The following is a 19,928-nucleotide window of genomic DNA, read 5'->3' on the forward strand; positions in this document are numbered from 1 at the left end:
CATACTTCTGGATGGCTCTCTGACTTAACAAATGCTGTTCCCTCTCTGCCTGAATTGTTCTTCCTCAATTGAGAAATCTAGCCCATCCTTTAAGACTCAACTCAAATATAACATTCTTTCTGAAGTTTTCTTTACTCCCTCAAGATGTGTATCATTACTTTGTCTACAAACTTCCACTATTATAAAGATGGATATATACATTATTATTCACTTCTGTGTGTATTTCCCTCCACAAGATGGGAAGATCTACAGTTTAAAAAAACAAAAAACACTGTCTTATTTTTCATGTCTTTAGCGACTGGACATTCAAAAAATATTTCAAGAATAAATGGTCTCATGTAGTGAATTTACCATTTTCTCATACTTCTTGAACTCATAACTCTAAATGAGGAAAGGTTAGAGCGGGGAAGTTACTTTTGTTGTCTTAGAAACTTTTCGTACGTCTTGGTTTATCAAAGGCTTTTGGCCTAACATAATTTCTATAGATTTATACTATTCTTTTGCATTTATTCCTGGATGTGTACTCATACTTGACATGCTCATTCATATGTTTCCAATTGGAACTGAGAACTCCGTATGGAATAACTCTGGTTTCTTTGGCTGCAACATTCTTTTATTTACACCTTCTTGAAATTTAATCCTTCACTTGGAATCACTATTAATAGAATTTATCTTTTCAATAAATTTGATTAAATTTCCTAAGCTTGGGGCATATGCCTGACTGTGCCCAGCATTTCTTTCCTTCATTAATATAAGGTCTTCAGAAGTGGTTCTCAACTGAGGGCAATTTTGACTCCTAGGGGACATATGGCTAAGTCTTGAGACATTTTTAGTTGTCACAACTGGGGAAGGAAGAGAGTATGCTACTGGCATCTAGAAGGTAGAGGCCAGGAATGCTGCTAAACATCCAACAACGTGAAGGAGTATCCCACAACAAAGAGTTATCTGACCCAAAATGTCAACAGTGCCACTATTGAGAAACCCTGGTCTTAGAGTAAACTGAATGCTTTGTCTCAAGGTCTCTGTCACAACCCAAATGCTAACCAATTCCTCTTTTTTGGTCACAAACTTAGAATAGCAATTACTCTTATTACTTCCTCAATAATTAAATTATCAGCAAAGCAAATAAAAAGGTCATTAACTGTTCTGTATGCTTTTATAAGTGGATAACTACTATACCATCACTACCATAGCTATTATGCCACTTTTGTAATTTGTATTAGGAAAGCTATAGTATGTAACCATAAAACATCATCTCTGGGTTTATTTTCTTTATCCAAACAAACACTCTCTACCACATTTTTACTCAGGTTCATGGATTTTCTTCATACAATGCTCTTCCCTCCTCCATTACCTTCTTTTAGACTGGTAAGATTTGCTTAATAAGTATGCTTTTCTACTAACATATCATAATTACGAATCTTGTACCCCAAAGTCTCAGTGACATTCATATACAGTCATAATTACTGTTCCCAAATTCCACCTCCCTCCTCCCAAAGCCCCCCTCCCCAACATGTTTCTTTAAAAATGTGACTAACTCCCAGCAAGATAGTTCACTTTATCTAGATATCTCTCTAACTCCTACTTAAAGTTCACTTTAAAATCTTTATCAGTTATGTAAGGCTGATAAACATTTTCTTTATAGTCCTCATCATTTAGGTATCATACACCAGAGTCCAGAAAAGAAAATCTTTCTATTTTTAACTAATTATTCAGTTAAATGGTCACAGATTCTCTTTTTCCTTTCAGTCTCCATACATTCTTCAACACAAAGAGATGAAAATTAACAGCTTGTAATACAGTTAAGCCTGGAGTTCAAAATATTTCAAGCTGCTTGCTATACTTTAAAGCTGCTATATTTTACTGAGACTTAAGCCGAATTATTATTAAGCCGAAAGATTTTATCCCATACTCTAGGTTTATTCTTAGATCACTACATCTGGTATGTCAGCAAAAAGAAATTCAAAACAAAACATTTACCTTTAGTAAAATAATTTTAATGTACACACTAATGAAAGCTATAAATATCCACATAAATGAATTTCAGCAGTATGTAAAATACTATCCTATGAAAATATATTACTCTATGTGAAATATTACATAAACACAATTTCAGAAGGAGAATGTTATAATGTCATGTAAATGGAATCATACAGTAAGTACCTTTTGTGCCTAGCTTTTTTCACTTACCACAATCCTTTTGAGATTTACTGATGATGTTGCACCTATCAGTAGTTTACTCCTTTTTAACTGTTGAATGTTCCACATGGGGGGATGTACCACAATTTGCTTATCCACTTACCAGCTAATGGGCAGCTGGGTTGCTTCCACTTTACAGCAATTATAAATAAAGCCTTCTTAAACATTTTCATATAGGTCTTTGTGTGAATTCATGCTTTCACTTCTCTTGGATAAATACCCAGGAGTGAGATTCCTGGGTCATATGGTAAATGCATGTATAACTTTACAAGAAAAAATGCCAAATTGTTTTCCAAAGTGCCTTACCATTTTACAAACCAACCAGCAAAGTGTCAGAGTTCAGTTGCTCCACATTTTCATATACACTTACAATGTCAGTTTTTAAAATTTTATTCTTTTCTTTTTTTCCTCCTTCTTCTTCCCAAAGCCCTCCAGAACATAGTTGCATATTTTTAATTGTGGGTCCTTCTCACTATGACATGTGGGATGCCACCTCAGCATGGCCTGATGAGTGGCGCCAGGATCCAAACTGGCGAAATCCCAGGCTGCCAAAGCAGAGTGTGCCAACCCAAGTACTTGGCCACGGGGCCAGCCCCTAATAGTTAAGTACTGGTATCTCACTGTGGTGATAATATGCAACTTTCTAATGACTAATCACGTTGAACAGCTTTTCATGTGCTTATGGGCACTGTGTATCTTCTTTGGAGAAATGTCTGTTCAATTCCTTTGACCTCTTTTTTTTTGGTGAGGGAGACTGGCCCTGAGCTAACATCCATAGCCAATCTTCCTCTTTTTGCTTGAGAAAAGTGGCCCTGAGCGAACATCTGTGCCAATCTTCCTCTATTTCACATGTGGGACGCCACCACAGCATGGCTTGATGAGCAGTGTGTAGGTCTGTACCTCAGATCCGAACCCTCAAACCCGGGCCCGTGAAGCAGAGCACATTAACTTAACCACTACACCACCGGGCAAGCCTCACTGTGACCATTTTTAAATTGGGTTGTCTTTTTATCATTGAGCTGTAAGACTTCTTTACATATCCTAGACACCAATCCTTTTTCAGTGTTATGATTTGCTAATATTTTCTCCCATTCTATGGGTTGTCTTTTCATTTTCTTGATAGTGTCCTTGGAAGCACAGATGTTTTTAATTTTGATGATGTCCAACTTATTTTTCTTTTGCTGCTTGTACTTTAGATTATCTAAGAAACAATGGCCTAATCCAAGGTCATGAAGATTTACGCCTGTGTTTTCTTCTAAGAGTTTTATAGTGTTAGTTTTTACATTCTGAATTGATTTTGTATATCGTATGAGTCAGGAGTCCAACTTCATTCTTTTGCTATGGATATACAGCTGTCTGAACACCATTTGTTGAAAGACTATTCTTTGCCCTTTCACATATTTTACAACTATTTTCTCCCAGTCTGTAGCTTTTTCTTAGCAGTGTCTTCTGAAGAGAAAACTTTTGAATTCTGATGAAGTCTAATCTATCTTTTTTTTTTTTTTTTTAAATGGCTTGTGCAGGGCACCAGCCCTGGGGCCTAGTGGTTAAGTTTGGTGTGCTCCACTTTGGGGGGCCAGGTTTGGTTCCTGGGCACAGACCTACACTACTTGCCAGCCACCATGCTGTGGTGGCAACCCACAGACAAAATAGAGGAAGATCAGTACAGATGTTAGCTCAGGGTGAATCTTCCTCAGGAAAAAAAAACAAAAAAAGGTTGGTGCTATTTGTGTCCCATCTACGAAATTCTTCTCTAACAAAGTCTCAAATAGTTTCTGTTTTCTTCTGGAAATGTTATAATTTTAGCTATTACATTTAGGTCTATGAACCATATTGAGTTAATTTTTGTATATGGTGCGAAGTAAGGCTTGAATATTGAATTACCATATCATCTTTGTTGAAAAATCAATTGATCATATATGTATGGGTCTATGTCTGCACTCTCTATTCTGTTTCATTTATTTATGTGCTTATTCTTTCATTAACATTATACTGTCTTGATCTTGAAATCCAGTAATGTTAATCATCCAAATCTGCTCTTACTTTCCAAAATTGTTTGGACTACGTCAGATCCTTCAGATTTCCATACAATTTTAAAATTGCTTGTCACTTTATACAAAAAAGTCTGCTTAGGTTCTGAGAAGACACAGATTCTACAGATCAATTAATTTGGGCATTCTTGACATTTTAATATCAAATCGTCTAATGCATAAACATTGACTATCTGCTTGTTTTTTTGTAAGGTCTTCTTTAATTTCTCTCAATAATATTATGTAGTTTTCAGTATACAGGTCTTATATATATTTTGCCAAATTTATCCCTAAATTTTTCATGTTTTTGCTTCTACTGTAAATGGTGCTATATATTATAATGTCAATTTCAAATTGCTTGTTGCTAAATATAGAGAAATACAATTGCTTTTTGTATACTAATCTTCTAACTTGCAAGCTTGTTGAACTTAATTAGTTCTTCTAGCTTTTTTTGTAGAATCCTGAGGATTTAGTATACAGAAAAGCATTTGTCTGAATACGTAAAATTTTATCTCTTCTTTTTTAATCTATATGATTTTTCTTTATTTTACATTATTGCACTGTCAAAAACTTCCAGAACAATGTTGAATGAAAGTGATGAGAGAAGACACACTTGCCTTTTCCCAAGCTTGGTAGAACATTTAGTCATACACAATTAAATACAATCTGAATTGTAGGTTTTTTGTAGATTCTCTTTATCAGGGTAAGAAAGTTTCCTTCAATTCCTAGTTTGAGAGAGATTTTTTAATCAAGAATGGATACTGAGTCTTATCAGTCCTTTTTCTGTATCTTTTGAGATGATATTACAGATATTTTTAAATATGTTAATATGGTAAATTACACTAATTGATTTTTGAACCTCAAACTAACTTTGCAATCCTGGTATAAACGTTCCTTGGTCACAATTTTTACCTGATGCTAGATATGACCTATTAAAATTTTGTTATATCATGGTACAAGAACAGGCATACAGATCAATGAACAGAACTGAAAGCCTAGAAACAAAACCACACATCTACGGGCAGCTAATCTTAGACAAAGGAGCCAAGAACATACACCAGAGTAAGGAAAGCCTCTTTAATAATTGGTGCCGGGAAAACGTGACAGCCACAAGCAAAAAGTGGAAGTAGACCACCAGCTTTCTCCATACACAAAAATAGACTCAAAATGAACCAAAGACTTGAAGGTAAGACCTGAAACCATAAAACTTCTGGAAGATAATATAGGTAGTACACTCTTTGACATCCGACTTAAAAGGATCTTTTCAAATACCATGTCTACTCAGACAAAGGAAACAAAAGAAAAAATAAACAAGTGGGACTTCATCAGACTAAAGAGCTTCTGCAAGGCAAAGGAACTCAAGATCAAAATGAAAAACATCCCACCAAATGGGAGAAAACATTTGCAAATGATATATCTGATACGGGTTAATCACCCTAATATATAAAGACTTACACAAATGAACTACAAATAAACAAACAACCCAATCAAAAACTGGGCAGAGGATATGAACAGACATTTTTCCAAAGAAAATATAAAGGGGGCTAATAGGCACATAAAAAGATGCTCAATATCATTAATCGTCAGGGAAATGCAAATCAAAACTACACTTAGATATCATCTTATGCCCGTTAGAATGGCTATAATCACCAAGACAAAAAACAACAAATGTTGGAGAGGTTGTGGTGAAAAGAGAACCCTCATACACTGCTGGTGGGAATGCAAACTGGTGCAGCCACTATGGAAAACAGTATGGAGATTTCTCAAAAAAAATTAAAAATAGAAATACCATATGACCCAGCTATCCCACTACTGGATATTTACCCAAAGAACTTGAAATCAACAATTCAAAGAGACTTATTCACCCCTATGTTCATTGCAGCATTAATCACAATAGCTAAGATGTGGAAGCAACCCAAACGCCCATTGACTGATGATCAGATAAAGAAGACGTGGTGCATACACACACACACACGCAAACACACACACACACACAATGGAATACTACTCAGCCATAAAAAAAGACAAAATCATCCCATTCACAACCACATGGATGACCTTGAGGGCATTATGTTAAGCAAACTAAGCCAGACAGAGAAAGACAAACACCATATGATTTCACTCATATGTGGAATATAAACAAACTTAAGGACAAAGAGAACAATTTAGTGGTTACCAGGCGGATGAGGGGTGGAGTGTGGGTACAAGGGGTGAAGGGGCAGATTTATATGTTGTCTGACAAACATTAATGTACAACTGAAATTTCGCAGTGTTATAAACTATTATGACCACAATAAAAAAAATTGCTATATTATTCTCCATACTTTTCTCCAATTTAAAAACCAGACTAAACTACACAAGTTTATCAGTTAAAACAGTTTACTTTAGCTTTATACTTTCATTTTATTTTACTTATCTCTACTGTGGTTATTGATATGTCTATTTATAAAACATAATATAAAGGTATACTTAATATTACGAAAGCAGCAATTTGCACAGCAAAAGGAGTAATAGATTAAGAAAGCATGTGTTTCAATTCTTGCTACCCAACTTTACAAAATTACACACCCTCCTTCGTACTAGTAAGCATTTATCCTTTGCCTCCCATCAAATAAGAAATGGCCAAGTTTCTCCATCTTTTGCTATAGTGTTAAGCAGAGAGGTAAGCAAATGTAAACAGTAGGGCCAGTCTCAGTGGTCTAGTGGTAAAGTTCAGCCTGCTCTGCTTCAGCGGCCCGGGTTCAGTTCCCAGGCATGGACTATACCACTCTGTTAGCAGCCATGCTGTTCCAGCAGCCCACATATTATAAAATAGAGAAAGATTGGCATGGATGTTAGCTCAGGGCAAATCTTCCTCAGGAAAGAAAACAAATATTTTTTTAAAAGGGACTGGCCCGGTGGTATAGTGGTTAAGTTAGCCCACTCTGCTTTGGTGGCCCAGGGTTCACAGGTTTGGATCCTGGGAGTGGACATACACAGCATTCATCAAGCCATGTTGTGGCAGCATCCCACATACAAAAGAGAGGAAAGTGGCACAGATGTTACCTCAGAGCAATCTTCCTCAAGCAAAAAGAGGAAGATTGGCAACAGATACTAGTCAGGGCCAATTTTCCTCACCAAAAAGAAAAAAAAAAACAAAACCATAAACAGTAATAAAATTTTCCTGGCATTTCAGTAAGATGTGAGAAATCAAGAAAACTTTCATACTTAAAAAGTTCCCAATTCAGAATCTGGCACCATATCCCAAAGTAAAATTAAGGCTGAATAAATATTTTCATTAAAAACAGAAAAACTAAGAAAACATAGAATTGTTAAGTAAAATTCTTAGGCAAGATTTCAAAGTGTAAAAGAAATTACAACAAAGTAAAAAGATTTAACTATTTAGAAAATAAAACTTTTCTGACAAAATATATGTAACCAAAATTGAAAGATAATGCAAAAACCAACCCAACCTAAATCTATCAATATGTACGGTTTAGGAACAGAAATAAAGAAACAGAGTGGGGATGACTTTATGATGTACATCTTATTCCCAATTCTTTAAGATTAAAATTTTAAAACTATTTTAATTAAGTTCTTTAATCAAATTTTTAAAGGATAGTATCTAATATCAAAATCCAAAAAAGTTTTCAGAAAACAACATCTGTAAAACTTAAATATAAGCCAGCTTTCATGGAGAAAATTCTTATAAGTCTAGGGTAGCAGAGCTTTTCATATATAATCTAATCTTAACTGCAGTTTTAAAATACAGCTAATTCATTACAGAAGAAAAATAGAGGATAAATATAACATTATTGAAATTCAATCTGCAGGTACATATATGCTTATTTTAACACTTATTTGAGCCACTTTGTTTTGAGTCCCTTCCCTGCAAAATATTTTATAGATTCTCCTGATTGGTACACAAACTAACTAATAAAGTTTCTTTCGCATTTCTACTCAGTTTAGGTACGAATTATTGATGAAATAACCAAAGAGTAGACAGAAGGAAAAAAAGAAATTTTTTTAAATTATCTAAGTCAAGATTGTGTTACATACAATCTGTCATTAACCTCCACAAAAAAATTACTTACATCTGCTTAAAAAGTTGTCAATATTTTTGTTTTTTCTTAAGGCAGGAAAATCCAAATCATATACCAAAGCATCCAATCCATCCTAAACAAATAAACAAACAGACAGTTAGTTTTTTGGATCACACCATGAACACTTTCCTTTCTTATGAGTAAAGAATAAAACATATGCTTTGACATTTAATTTGCCCTCTCTCATACATCTTGCATTCATTTAACACCTTCTACAAGGTTACATGAGTACCAGGACAAGAAAATATTTGTTTTTATTTCATATAGGGATGAAATAAATTTTCACCTTCTAACTCTCTCCCAGGCCAGGGAGCAGCAAAATCACCAAAAACTGGCTACAAGTGACTTCAGCTTATGCCCTTTTCCCCTCATAAGGGCATGAAATTTTATTTTTCACTTCCCCTTCTACTTAGTGCACATATCTTTGTTTCACAGACACTCAACAAAAACAAATGGCCTATATTTGTGACTACAAGTATTTCACAAGGTAGTAGCTAAGTAGCAGTTCCTAAAATGTGAAGTTTAGTATAAAATAAATTCTTAGATACATTTTTTCTTTTTTCTATTTTTTTTTTTGAGGGAGATTAACCCTGATCTAACATCTGCCACCAATCCTCCTCTTTTTTTTGATGAGGAAGATTGGCCCTGAGGTAACATCCATGCCCATCTTCCTCTACTTTATATGTGGGATGCCTGCCACAGCATGGTTTGATGAGCAGGTGCACAGGTCTGCACCGGGGATCAGAGCCAGCAACCCCTGGCCACCAAAGTGGAGTGTGTGAACTTAACTGCTGCACCACCAAGCCGGTCCCTAGATAATTTTTTAATTACAAAAACATATTGGGTTTTCCTAAGGGTTCTCTTTCTTTCTTTGAAGCACTTTCTAGGGCAATCATTAGTAAAGGACAAACTTTAGTTTTTACTGTTCGGTGGATGTTTAAATATTATCTAAGCAAGTACAGGGCAATGTGAAGGTGTACTAATCAGTGTTGAAGTGGAAATGCATCTATTCAGATTATATCCTGTCATGCAGCAGGAGGAACATGCAAATAATCCCAAGTAATTTTTATTTTATTTAGCTGGGGAAATTAAGTTTGTTCCAACAGAGCCCAAGAATAAAAACAAGCAGCAAGGGCCAGCCCGGTGGTGTAGTAGAAAAGTCCACGCACTCTGCTTTGGCGGTCCAGGGTTTGCGGGTTCAGATCCTGGGCCTGCATCTACACACTGCTCATAAAGCCAGGCTGTGGCAGTGACTCACATAAAAAATAGAGGAAGATTGGCACAGATGTTAGCTCAGTGACAATCTTCCTCAAGCAAAAAGAGGAAGGTTGACAACAAATACTAGCTCAGGCTCAATATTCCTACCAAAAAAAAAAAAGAAAAGAACAGAAGCAGCAAAGAAAGACTCAACCCTGGACAGTCATGTTCATAAAAGATCGAATGAAAAATTAAAGCCAGAGGATATACAGACTTTACACTTTGTATTAAGCCACGCGTGTGAATTACTCAGCTTTTACAAGACTTAAAATAGTCCCCCTAGGAAAACAAAAAGTAGAGTCAAATTTAAACAGGCCTTAAAATATATCACTGCATAAGTTGGAAACTGACCATGGAGAAGATGGCTAGTAATACCAACGTTATTCACTGCTTTAAGAGACCAACCCACCCTATACTGGTTTTTCAAAATTCAGAAGTTTGTACAGATCTGAAGAAAAAGCTCCTCCTCTAAAGCAAGTTCATCTATCCCTGAGATACATTTCTTAGAGTTCAAAGCAAGTTCATCTATCCCTGAGATACATTTCTTAGAGTTCTATAAGCCAACTGAATATTTATTTTGCACATTAATTCTTTTTAAAGAAAAGAGATGAGAACTTTCACATGAGAACTTGATTTTTAGGAAGACCAGCTAATGCTTGGTCTATTTTAAATTGAAAAACCAAACCAATAAGTATTGGAATTCACTATTTTCTAGGAAAAGGCAAATTAAATATGAATATTTAAAAAGGGGGGGGCTGGCCCCATGGCATAGTGGTTAAGTTCAGCATGCTCTGCTTTGGCAGCCCAGGTTCGTGGGTTCAGTTTCTGGGTGGGGACCTACACCACTTGTCAGCCATGCTGTGGTGGTGACCCACATGCAAAGTGGAGGAAGACTGGCACAGATATTAGCTCAAGGCTAATCTTCCTCAAGCCGAAAACAAAAAAAGAGTTAGATTGCCAACATATGTTAGCTCAGGGCCAATCTTCCTTAGGAGGAAAAAAACACCTTTGACCAGATTTTTAAGTTCTTTAAGGCAGAAACCACAATCAACATCTCGTTTTCTCCCACAGCATCTTATAGAATGATCTGAACAAGTTGGCACAAAATGTACAGTAAACCAAGGCCAGTCTGGTGGCATAGCAGTTAAGTTTGTTGGTTCAGATCCCCAGCGCAGACCTATGCACCACTTATCAAGCCATGCTGAGGTAGGCATCCCACATATAAAGTAGAGGAAGATGGGCATAGATGTTAGCTCAGGGACACTCTTCCTTAGCAAAAAAGAGGAGGATTGGTGATGGATGTTAGCTCAGGGCTAATCATCCTCAAAAGAAAAAAAGAAAAAGTATGTATGTTAAACCAATGATTCTTACGCTCAACAGCAAAAGCATTACATTATTCAAGAAGCAATATTCTTCTTAGATTGGATACTAAGCTTCAGTGCACCGTGTCACTCCAAAAAATTATACAGACCATAGAGGAGTGCAAGTACTATTACCTACACAAGGAAAATTTTACACCAAATTTTGATACCTTAAATTTGTCTAGGAAATGCAAGTAGGTATAATGGAATAACCTCAATATATTATTATACTTTGTAACTATTATTTTAAGAGCTCCTAGTAAACATCTACTTCAAAAGACACTTTCCAGTTTTAAAAGGCTCAGAACATCTAAATTTATAATAGCTTAAATTGTTTCCTGATATCAAATAAAACACTAAAAAGTGAGGGAAAAGTATATTAAATTTTACTCACATGCTCTCTTTGGTAAATATACTGAAAACAACTGCCTCCAATCTTACTCCAAATATGTTTTACAAAATGTTGGACAAAAAAGAACCTCAAAAATTACCTTGTTTAACCAACTCATTTTATAGCCAAGGCAAATAATGAGAAATATTAACTGGCTTGTCCAACGCCACAGAGCTAGCTAGTCAACTGTGTCCAAATCAAAATACTCTTTCTAGTAGTTATAGACATAACATGACCACGACGAAAATATAATTTAAAATATCCTGACTCTCTTAAAAATGAAATTAGGAATTAAGAATAAAAATGCATATTTAAACCAAGATATATTGTTCAAAAAGTAACAGCAATTGGGGCCGCCCGGTGGCGCAGCAGTTAAGTGCGCACATTCTGCTTTGGTGGCCCCAGGGTTCACTGGTTCGGATCCCGGGTGTGGACATGGCACAGCTTGGCAAGCCATGCTGTGGTAGGCGTCCCACGCATAAAGGAGAGGAAGATGGGCCCGGATGTTAGCTCAGGGCCAGGCTTCCTCAGAAAAAAAGAGGAAGATTGGCAGATGTTAGCTCAGGGCTAGTCTTCCTCAAAAAAAAAAAAAAAAAAAAGAAGGGGCTGGCCCCGTGACCGAGTGGTTAAGTTCACGCGCTCTGCTGCAGGCAGCCCAGTGTTTTGTTGGTTCGAATCCTGGGCACACACATGGCACTGCTCGTCAAACCACGCTGAGGCAGCGTCCCACATGCCACAACTAGAAGGACCCACAACGAAGAATATACAACTATGTACCGGGGGGCTTTGGGGAGAAAAAGGGAAAAAAAAAATCTTTAAAAAACTAACAGAAATTAATAGAAAATCATAAGTCATTCTTCTAATTACTGGCAAGGACTCAAACCTAGTGTTCTCACTCAAAATCCTATGTTTTCTCTATTATACCTCATGTTTTACTCATAGCATGGCAGATACTGTGGGCTTTCTTACCCCAACAATTATTACCCCCTTCTACCTTCCTAATTTAACCTTGTTTCTTTTCAGGGCACCTACCCTCTTCCATGAGACTATGAGCTTCCAATGAGGGAGAGACCTTACCCAGCTCCAGAAGATTGGTTCTGATTAGTCTAATTTAAGTAAAACATGGAGGCCCATTACTTTTGCCAGTGTTCAGCTTAAGTACAGGAAAATGGCAATAATCTGGCACATGAGACATGAGGGAAAACCTACTGAAAGGTTTCTGAGGAAAGCTTCTTCTCTCTTGAAAGAGAGACAACTAAGACCCAGCCTCTCCTTTCATGAAAAATTGTCATGTCTGTATGTGACACCTTAAACAACAGCAACCATCTTGCAGCCTCAAGGGAAGTTGGCAGAGGAAAAAGCCAAACACAATGAGGATGACAGAGCTAAAGGACAGAAGGAACGTGGGTCCTGATGTTTGTTGAACCACTGAATTAACCTACTCTGCAGCCACTTTACTGATACTTTCTTGAGATAATAAATTTTCCTTATGGTTTAACTCAATTTGCATTGGGTTTTCTATTTCTTGTGACTAAAAGCATCCTAAGTGAATTACACTGTAAGAGCTCAATAATTAACACCAATGAGTTGAAATAGCATTAATCAATGCATAAGCTATAGGACTTGTTGCACTGAAAAGGCAAGAGAACTGTCCATTCAATAGTGAGCCAAGGGGCAAGATGGGGCTGACAAAAAGTGTCACTCTTAGGTAAATGTTGTTTGTGTAATTGGACAGCACTATGGAGAAGATTTTTGAGTTATATTTAATAATAATGAATTCCAGATGGGTCAAAAAAATTCTACCATGAAAAAATAAGGCAAAACCATTTTAAAGAAAAAAATCTATTTGCATGTTACTGTTGGGAGGACAAGTCATATAACCTTTCTTTGCCACAGTTTTCTCTTTTGTAAAATGGGGATAATTACCTACAACTCATAAGGGATTTACGAAAATTAAATGAGTAAAGTACGTGAAGTATTTGGCCCTTAAGAGTCCCACTTCCCTCTCTTTATTTCTCTAGTTGACATTTGAAAGTTCTACAAGTCAGTATCACTAGTGATAGAAAGGACTTAAAGAGAAAATAGACATTTTAGTCATGTCGTCATAAAACCTTAAGAGTAAATATTAGGTCACAATGTTAAATCCTTTCACAATGTAGTAATCTCACCTATGATTTTTTCCTTTTTTTTTTACATAGGGGCATCTGACTTTTGCTTGACCAGAGAATGTGATCATGCATTTGTTAACGGAAGATGAACTGCCTCAACTAATTGTATATGGTTCACTACGTGTTTGGACCTATCATCATACACTTTAAATTCTTTCTTTGCTAAGGCAGATTTGCCCTGAGCTAACATCTGTGCCAATCATTCTCTATTTTGTGTGTGGGTTGTTGCCAGAGCATGGCCGATGATAAGTGGTGTAGATCCGTACCCAGGAACCAAACCCAGGCCACGGAAGCAGAGCACGCCAAACTTAACCACTAGGCCAGGAGGCTGGCCCCATACACTTTAATTTTATAGTAGTATTAGATAGTATATGTCTTTTCAGTATCATCCGTAAGTAAAAATTATGTGCCTTCTATCAGAGAAATAAAAGTAAAGAGAAAGAAAGTATTCTTCTAGCATAATCTAAAGCATAGACCAACAGAGGCTAAAGGGAGTCAAGACACTGGGGTGGGGGAAGAGGGATGCAGGCTTCTACTTTAATGCAGTGGAGAAGCTACAGAACATAAGGAATATCTATATCCAACCATGAACTGGGACCAGGAATCCTGACTTTAATTCAACACTCCAAAGTTCTGTAAAATAATGAAGGATAAGACTTTCCCACTTCCTAAAGTCTATATTCTATATCACCAGAACTCAGGACCTTAACAGAAACTAACATTCCTCCAAGTGCAAAAACAATTCACAAGAAATAACAGCCAAAGTATGCAGTCTGATTGCTTCTTCACTTAATTTTATGACTTGGGCATGAAGGGAAGCTACGTTCTACTTTCACAACATGTTCATCATACAGCTTAATCATGAATTTAAGAAATGTAGAGAAGATACACAAGAGAGAAGCCAAACAATGTCAAAGAATTACAATAATTAAATTATTTGCTATCCATAGTTCAACAATGACAGTAGACCAGTTATAGCAGTATATTTCGAAAGAAGCTAGTTACAATGGAGAAGTACTTTCACAGACACACAAAGGAAGGTAAAATTAATTGCAAGTATAACATTTTATAAGAATCTCTTAAGAATGAACATTTCAAATTTCTTAAGAAGGACTGGTAATAAGAGGGAGAAAAGCACCAGTTGTGTTATCTCACAACAGAGCTTAAGCAAGAGAAGAAGTAGAAGAAAATTACTCAACTGAACACTGCTGCAAACTTTAGTTCTCTGGATAGTTTTAAATTACAAAAAAAAAAAAGACTCATGTATAAAATATCATTTATGATTAGATCCATTAGGAATAATACATTCGTTATAAGGTATGAAAATATAATTGCACTAGGAAAGAAAGATACACTATGTATAAAAACATTCATTTTTAAGTAAAATTTCAAAAATCTACATGTTACTATTCTAAACTTGAGAATACTTTTTGAGAAACTACAGAAAAAAATCCATTAAAACTAGGGCAGTAAAATCAGGGCTTCTGAAAAACAAACTATTTCCAAAATAGGCTGACATTTGGCACTAAAAGACTCCTGTCAAACTTTTGATGACAGGGGCCAACCTGGAGGTGCAGTGGTTAAGTGTGCATGTTCCACTTCGGCAGCCCGGGGTTCACCAGTTCGGATCCCAGGTGTGGACATGGCACTGGCTTGGCAAGCCATGCTGTGGTAGGCGTCCCACACAGAAAGCAAAGGAAGATGGGCACAAATGTGAGCTCAGGGCCAGTCTTCCTCAGCAAAAAAGAGGAGGATGGGCGGCAGATGTTAGCTCGGGGCTAATCTTCCTCAAAAAAAAAACTTTTGATGACAGAGAATGTACTAAAGAAAACATTTTTGATACATGTAAATCTCTTCACTAGGTAAAGAAAGAAGGAATTTCTCAAAATTAAGCACTGATATGAAAACAAAAACAGAATTTCCTCAGAGGGTTTTAACTTCTGATATTAAATACAGTTAAAATCTGTTTAACCAGTGTGACATTACTACATATATTAATGTTCCCTAGGACAAATATAGTGCAAAAAAATTAAGTATTGCAACTATTTAGCAAAACATACAATGGCTCTTCCAGATCAGTCTCCAACTATGCCTTTCCAGCCTCATTTTCTCTGCACGCATGTATCTAGGCTTAAGCCACAATATGCTACCAGCCATCTCCCAAACAGGCCCTGCTTAATCCACCCAATGTCTTTGCACCTGCTCTTTTCTCCAGCTGGAATGTGAACATTACTTATGTTCAGACTGCCTCAAATGTCACTTACTTTATGCTGCCTTCCCCAACACCCTGAGAAAATGTTAATAATGACCTCCCATGTGCTTCCTATTATAGGAATCATTGCATTTAATTGTTATATCATAATTATTTATTTATAAGTCTGCCTCCTATTCAGTAGGAAGACAGAAATATTAATAGTAATAACAATAATAACAAATACTTCCTGTCTCTGAGAGTTCATTGGTTAGTAGGTAGAAAAAGTAAATAACAGGATCCTCAGTCTTATAAATAGGTACTACATGACAGAGAAAGGACAGTTTAATCAACTGGAGTTTCATAAAGCAGATGAAATTTGAGCTGATCCCTACAGAATAGAATTTAGAAAGAATAAGACAGAGGTGAGGCAAGGCAATCTCGAGAGAGGAAAGGCAAGGACAATTTGGAGAAAGAGAATAGGATGGTCTGGTTGTGGAAGGATGAGAGAAGGAGGTGCAGGAGACAAAGCTGTGAAGATGGGTTACAGAATGTGCATTAAAGGTATAACATACCAGGCTAAGAATTTGGGTATTTATCTTCTGATATCCATTTGGAACCACAAAAATTTTGGGGGGAAGGAGAGTGACATGACTGGTTTTTAGTTTATTAAAGTCTGACAATGACAAAGATGATGAATTAGAACAAGGAAAAAAAGGTGGAAAAGGGAGCAACGAGGAGGACACTGTGGTAATACAAGCACAAGAAGATAAAAACCTGAACTAGCGGCTGGTCCGTGGCCAAGTGGTTAAGGTCACATGCTCCGCTTTGGTGGCTCAGGGTTTCTCTAGTTCGGATCCTGGGGGCAGACATGGCACTGCTCATCAGACCATGCTGAGGCAGCATCCCACATAGAACAACCAGAAGGACCTGCAACTAGAATATATAACTATGTTCTGGAGGCTTTGGGGGGAAAGAAGGGGAAAAAAAAAAAAGAATATTGCCAACAGTTGCCAGCTCAGGTGCCAATCTTAAAAAAAAAAAAAGTCTGAACTAAACTAGGGCTACAGGAATGGAGCATTAGAAGCAAAAGAACCTGCTGAATGACTGAAAGATGGCAGGAAGGGTTAAGAATGATTATATGATTGTAAAAATGACTCTATATCCTCCAGTTTAGGTGAGTAGATAATGACTTCATTAACCAGGGAAAGAATACAATTTGAAGAGAGAACACAAATTTTAGACATACTAAATTTGAAGTCACTGTAGGATACTATTTTATGGATAACTAGATGGCAGCTGAAAATGTGAGCTTGAATTCAACAGAAGCATTGAACTGTGATATATGTTTGTAAGTCATGAGAACACACTTAAATCTACAAAAACAGATGCAACAACCCAACAGAAACAACTCATTCTCCCAGACGTTTAAAAAAAAAACCAAAAAACAAAAACACAAAACACAAAAGTTCTTTGAACTTTGTAGGAACTCAGAAAAACAATCAAAGGTTTTAGAGCAATTAAGCAAATGTCCAGTCCAGTAAAAGCCATCTTTAAATGGTAGGAAAATTTTGTAACATTTTTACTTACTCTTATCCCACTTCCTCCCAAAGTAGTCTTGGTCTTGAACAGATGGCACACTGATTCCCACTTCTGCCACCCAGAACTGGATGGAGCAGAGTAACACTGTATTTGTAAATTATTGTATATGTCTGTTCTAACCTGTCTGGAAGATGCCTGAAGGACTAAGGCAAGAACGTTGTCTCTGTTTCGCATAACTGGGAACACAGGCAGAAAAAGCAGTGGGCGCTGCTCAATAAAAGCCACAAGACAACTACAAAACCCACAGATTCCTGAGGCAAGACATTACAGTGGAGACATACAATAGACTATCTAGGCCCAGAGGAGAAGAGGTGGTGACACTCTTCAGGAAATTTTTTTAAGAGGTCACTATCAACCTTAAATAGAACGCTTCATCAGAGAAGGGGCAGAAACCAGCTTATAGTGGGTAGAAAAGTTAATGGAACATGAACAAATGATATAATGGCCGAAAGAAATGAGAAAGAATAGAAGCTTACATGATTTAGAACCTAAACTTGATGGAAGACTTTTAGGTAGAGGAAACATATTTTATAGAAGATACATGATTAAATGAGGTTCCAAAAAATGTAAGGGTGGACAGAATCAAGATACAAAGTCAAGACATTAACCTTGTAAAGTAGGAAAATACTTCTACGTAAACAGTATGCTGTCAAAAAGACATGGAGTCATATTCCAATCTAGAACACTTAATAGTAACAAGATCTTGAACAAGTTATTTAACCCCTCACAGCCTCAGTGTTCTCATAGGTAAAATAAGGATAATAACAGTAACTACCATATAGGGCTGCTGTAAGAAACTGATATATCCTAATAAGTCAGAGAAACACATTCATGGGTAATTTCAAAGAGGATTTTCATCTCTATCACTTTAAAGTTTATAGGTATGGGTGTATACAAGCTAGACTTTCTCTAGGCATGAATAATTAAAAAAATTCAGATGGCTTGATTTTGCTTCGGGGGAGAGAGTTTGTTGTTTTTCAAATTATTCTTTCAAGTGTCTGACTCGTGTCTTTGGGGAAAAATAAATAGATATCATATGTTCTTTAGTTAGTAGCGCTATAAGAATATTTTTTTAAAAACCAGATAATTGTTATCTTCCTAAAGTTCCTATACAAATTTCCATAAGACCAGGCTTTGATCATGGGGGGGAGCAATGAACAGATATATAGACCTGTGGAACGATAACAAAAGATTTAACATTTGTATCACTGGAGGTCCAGAAGGAGAGAAGACAGAAAGAGAATAAAAAGGATTAATACAAATAAAAGCTAAAAAATTTCCTAAATTTGGCAAAACACATAAACTTATAGATTAAAAAAATTAACAGGCCATATCCAAAGAAATCCACACCAACAAAACACCTGTCAAAATAGAATTCTATATCCAGCAAAAGAAAAAAACAAATCAAAACAAATTTATCAAGATTTTTTTTTATTTCCTCAGATGACAGAAAACTAAGAGATTTGCTACCAGCAGACCTGTCCTAAAATAATGGTTGAAGAAAATTCTCTAACTTGAAAGAAAGAGACTAAAAAAAAGAATTTTGGAATATCAGGAAGGAAGAATAAATGAAAACAGTAAAAATATGGGAATATACAATACACTTTCATTCTCTTGAAAGTTGAAGCAAAAACTGTAACATTATCTGATAGCTTCTCAATGTATATAAGGAGATATTAAAGATGAATATATTATAAACAAGGAGGGTAAAGGAACATAAAGGAAGTAAGACTTCCATCCTTCACTTCAACTAGAAAACGTCGAAAATTAAATGTATAAATAACGTATGTCTAATTTAATACCCAGAGTAACCAATAAAAAAGCTACACGAACAAATAAACACAAAAGCACCAAAGGTAAATCAAAATAGAATAATAATAATGAATGTTCAAGTAGTCCATAACAAGGCAAAAATGGGACAAGGGAGGTCAAACAAAAAATAAAACAGCAGACTTATAAGCCCTAACATAACAATTACATTAAATGTAAATGGCTTGAAGCAACAATTCAAATTAAACAAAACATGATCAACCTACAGACAAGAAATTCACTTTAAATGTAATAATATAAGTAGGCTGAAACAAAAAGGATAAGAAAGGATATACCAGACAAATAGTAATCAAAAGAAAGCTAAAATGGCTATATTATTACGAAATAAAGTGGACTTCAGAACAAAGAAAATTACTAGGGTCAGAGTGGAAAATTACATAATGATAAAAGAGTCAATCCATCAAGAAAGCATAACAATCTAAAATGTATATGTTCTGAACAACAGAGCTGCAAATCACATGAAGCAAAAATGGATAGAAATCAAAAGAGAAATATACAAATCCAGTTTTAGTTGCCAACTTATACACTCCTCTCAACAACTGATGGAACTAGACAGAAAATCAGCAAGAAGAACTCAACAATACCAAGAACCAACAAGATCTAACTGACATTTATGGAACATTCCATCAACAACAGCAAAATACACATTCTTTATAAGCGTGCTCATGGAATACTTACCAAGATAGACCGTATTTTGTACCATAGCTCAATCCTCAAATTTGTAAGAATTAAAATCATACAGAGTGTGTTGTCTGACCAAAATGTAATCAAACTAAAATAAATAACTGAAAGATAGCAGGGAAATCTCCAAACACTT

General features: G+C 36.0%; 1 protein-coding gene across 2 annotated transcripts in view; it reads right to left on the reverse strand.

The window, feature by feature from the left end:
* Window positions 1-19,928, reverse strand: part of ROCK1 (Rho associated coiled-coil containing protein kinase 1) — a 159,174-nt gene that overhangs the window by 116,625 nt on the left and 22,621 nt on the right. For both annotated transcript variants that reach the window (XM_046671545.1, XM_046671544.1), the window contains exon 2: window positions 8,303-8,384. In XM_046671545.1, the coding sequence (XP_046527501.1) occupies window positions 8,303-8,384 (82 nt within the window). The remainder of the gene's footprint in view (window positions 1-8,302; window positions 8,385-19,928) is intronic.

This window comes from Equus quagga, chromosome 9 (assembly GCF_021613505.1).
Source record: "Equus quagga isolate Etosha38 chromosome 9, UCLA_HA_Equagga_1.0, whole genome shotgun sequence".
In the NCBI taxonomy this organism is placed as follows: Eukaryota; Metazoa; Chordata; class Mammalia; order Perissodactyla; family Equidae; genus Equus; species Equus quagga.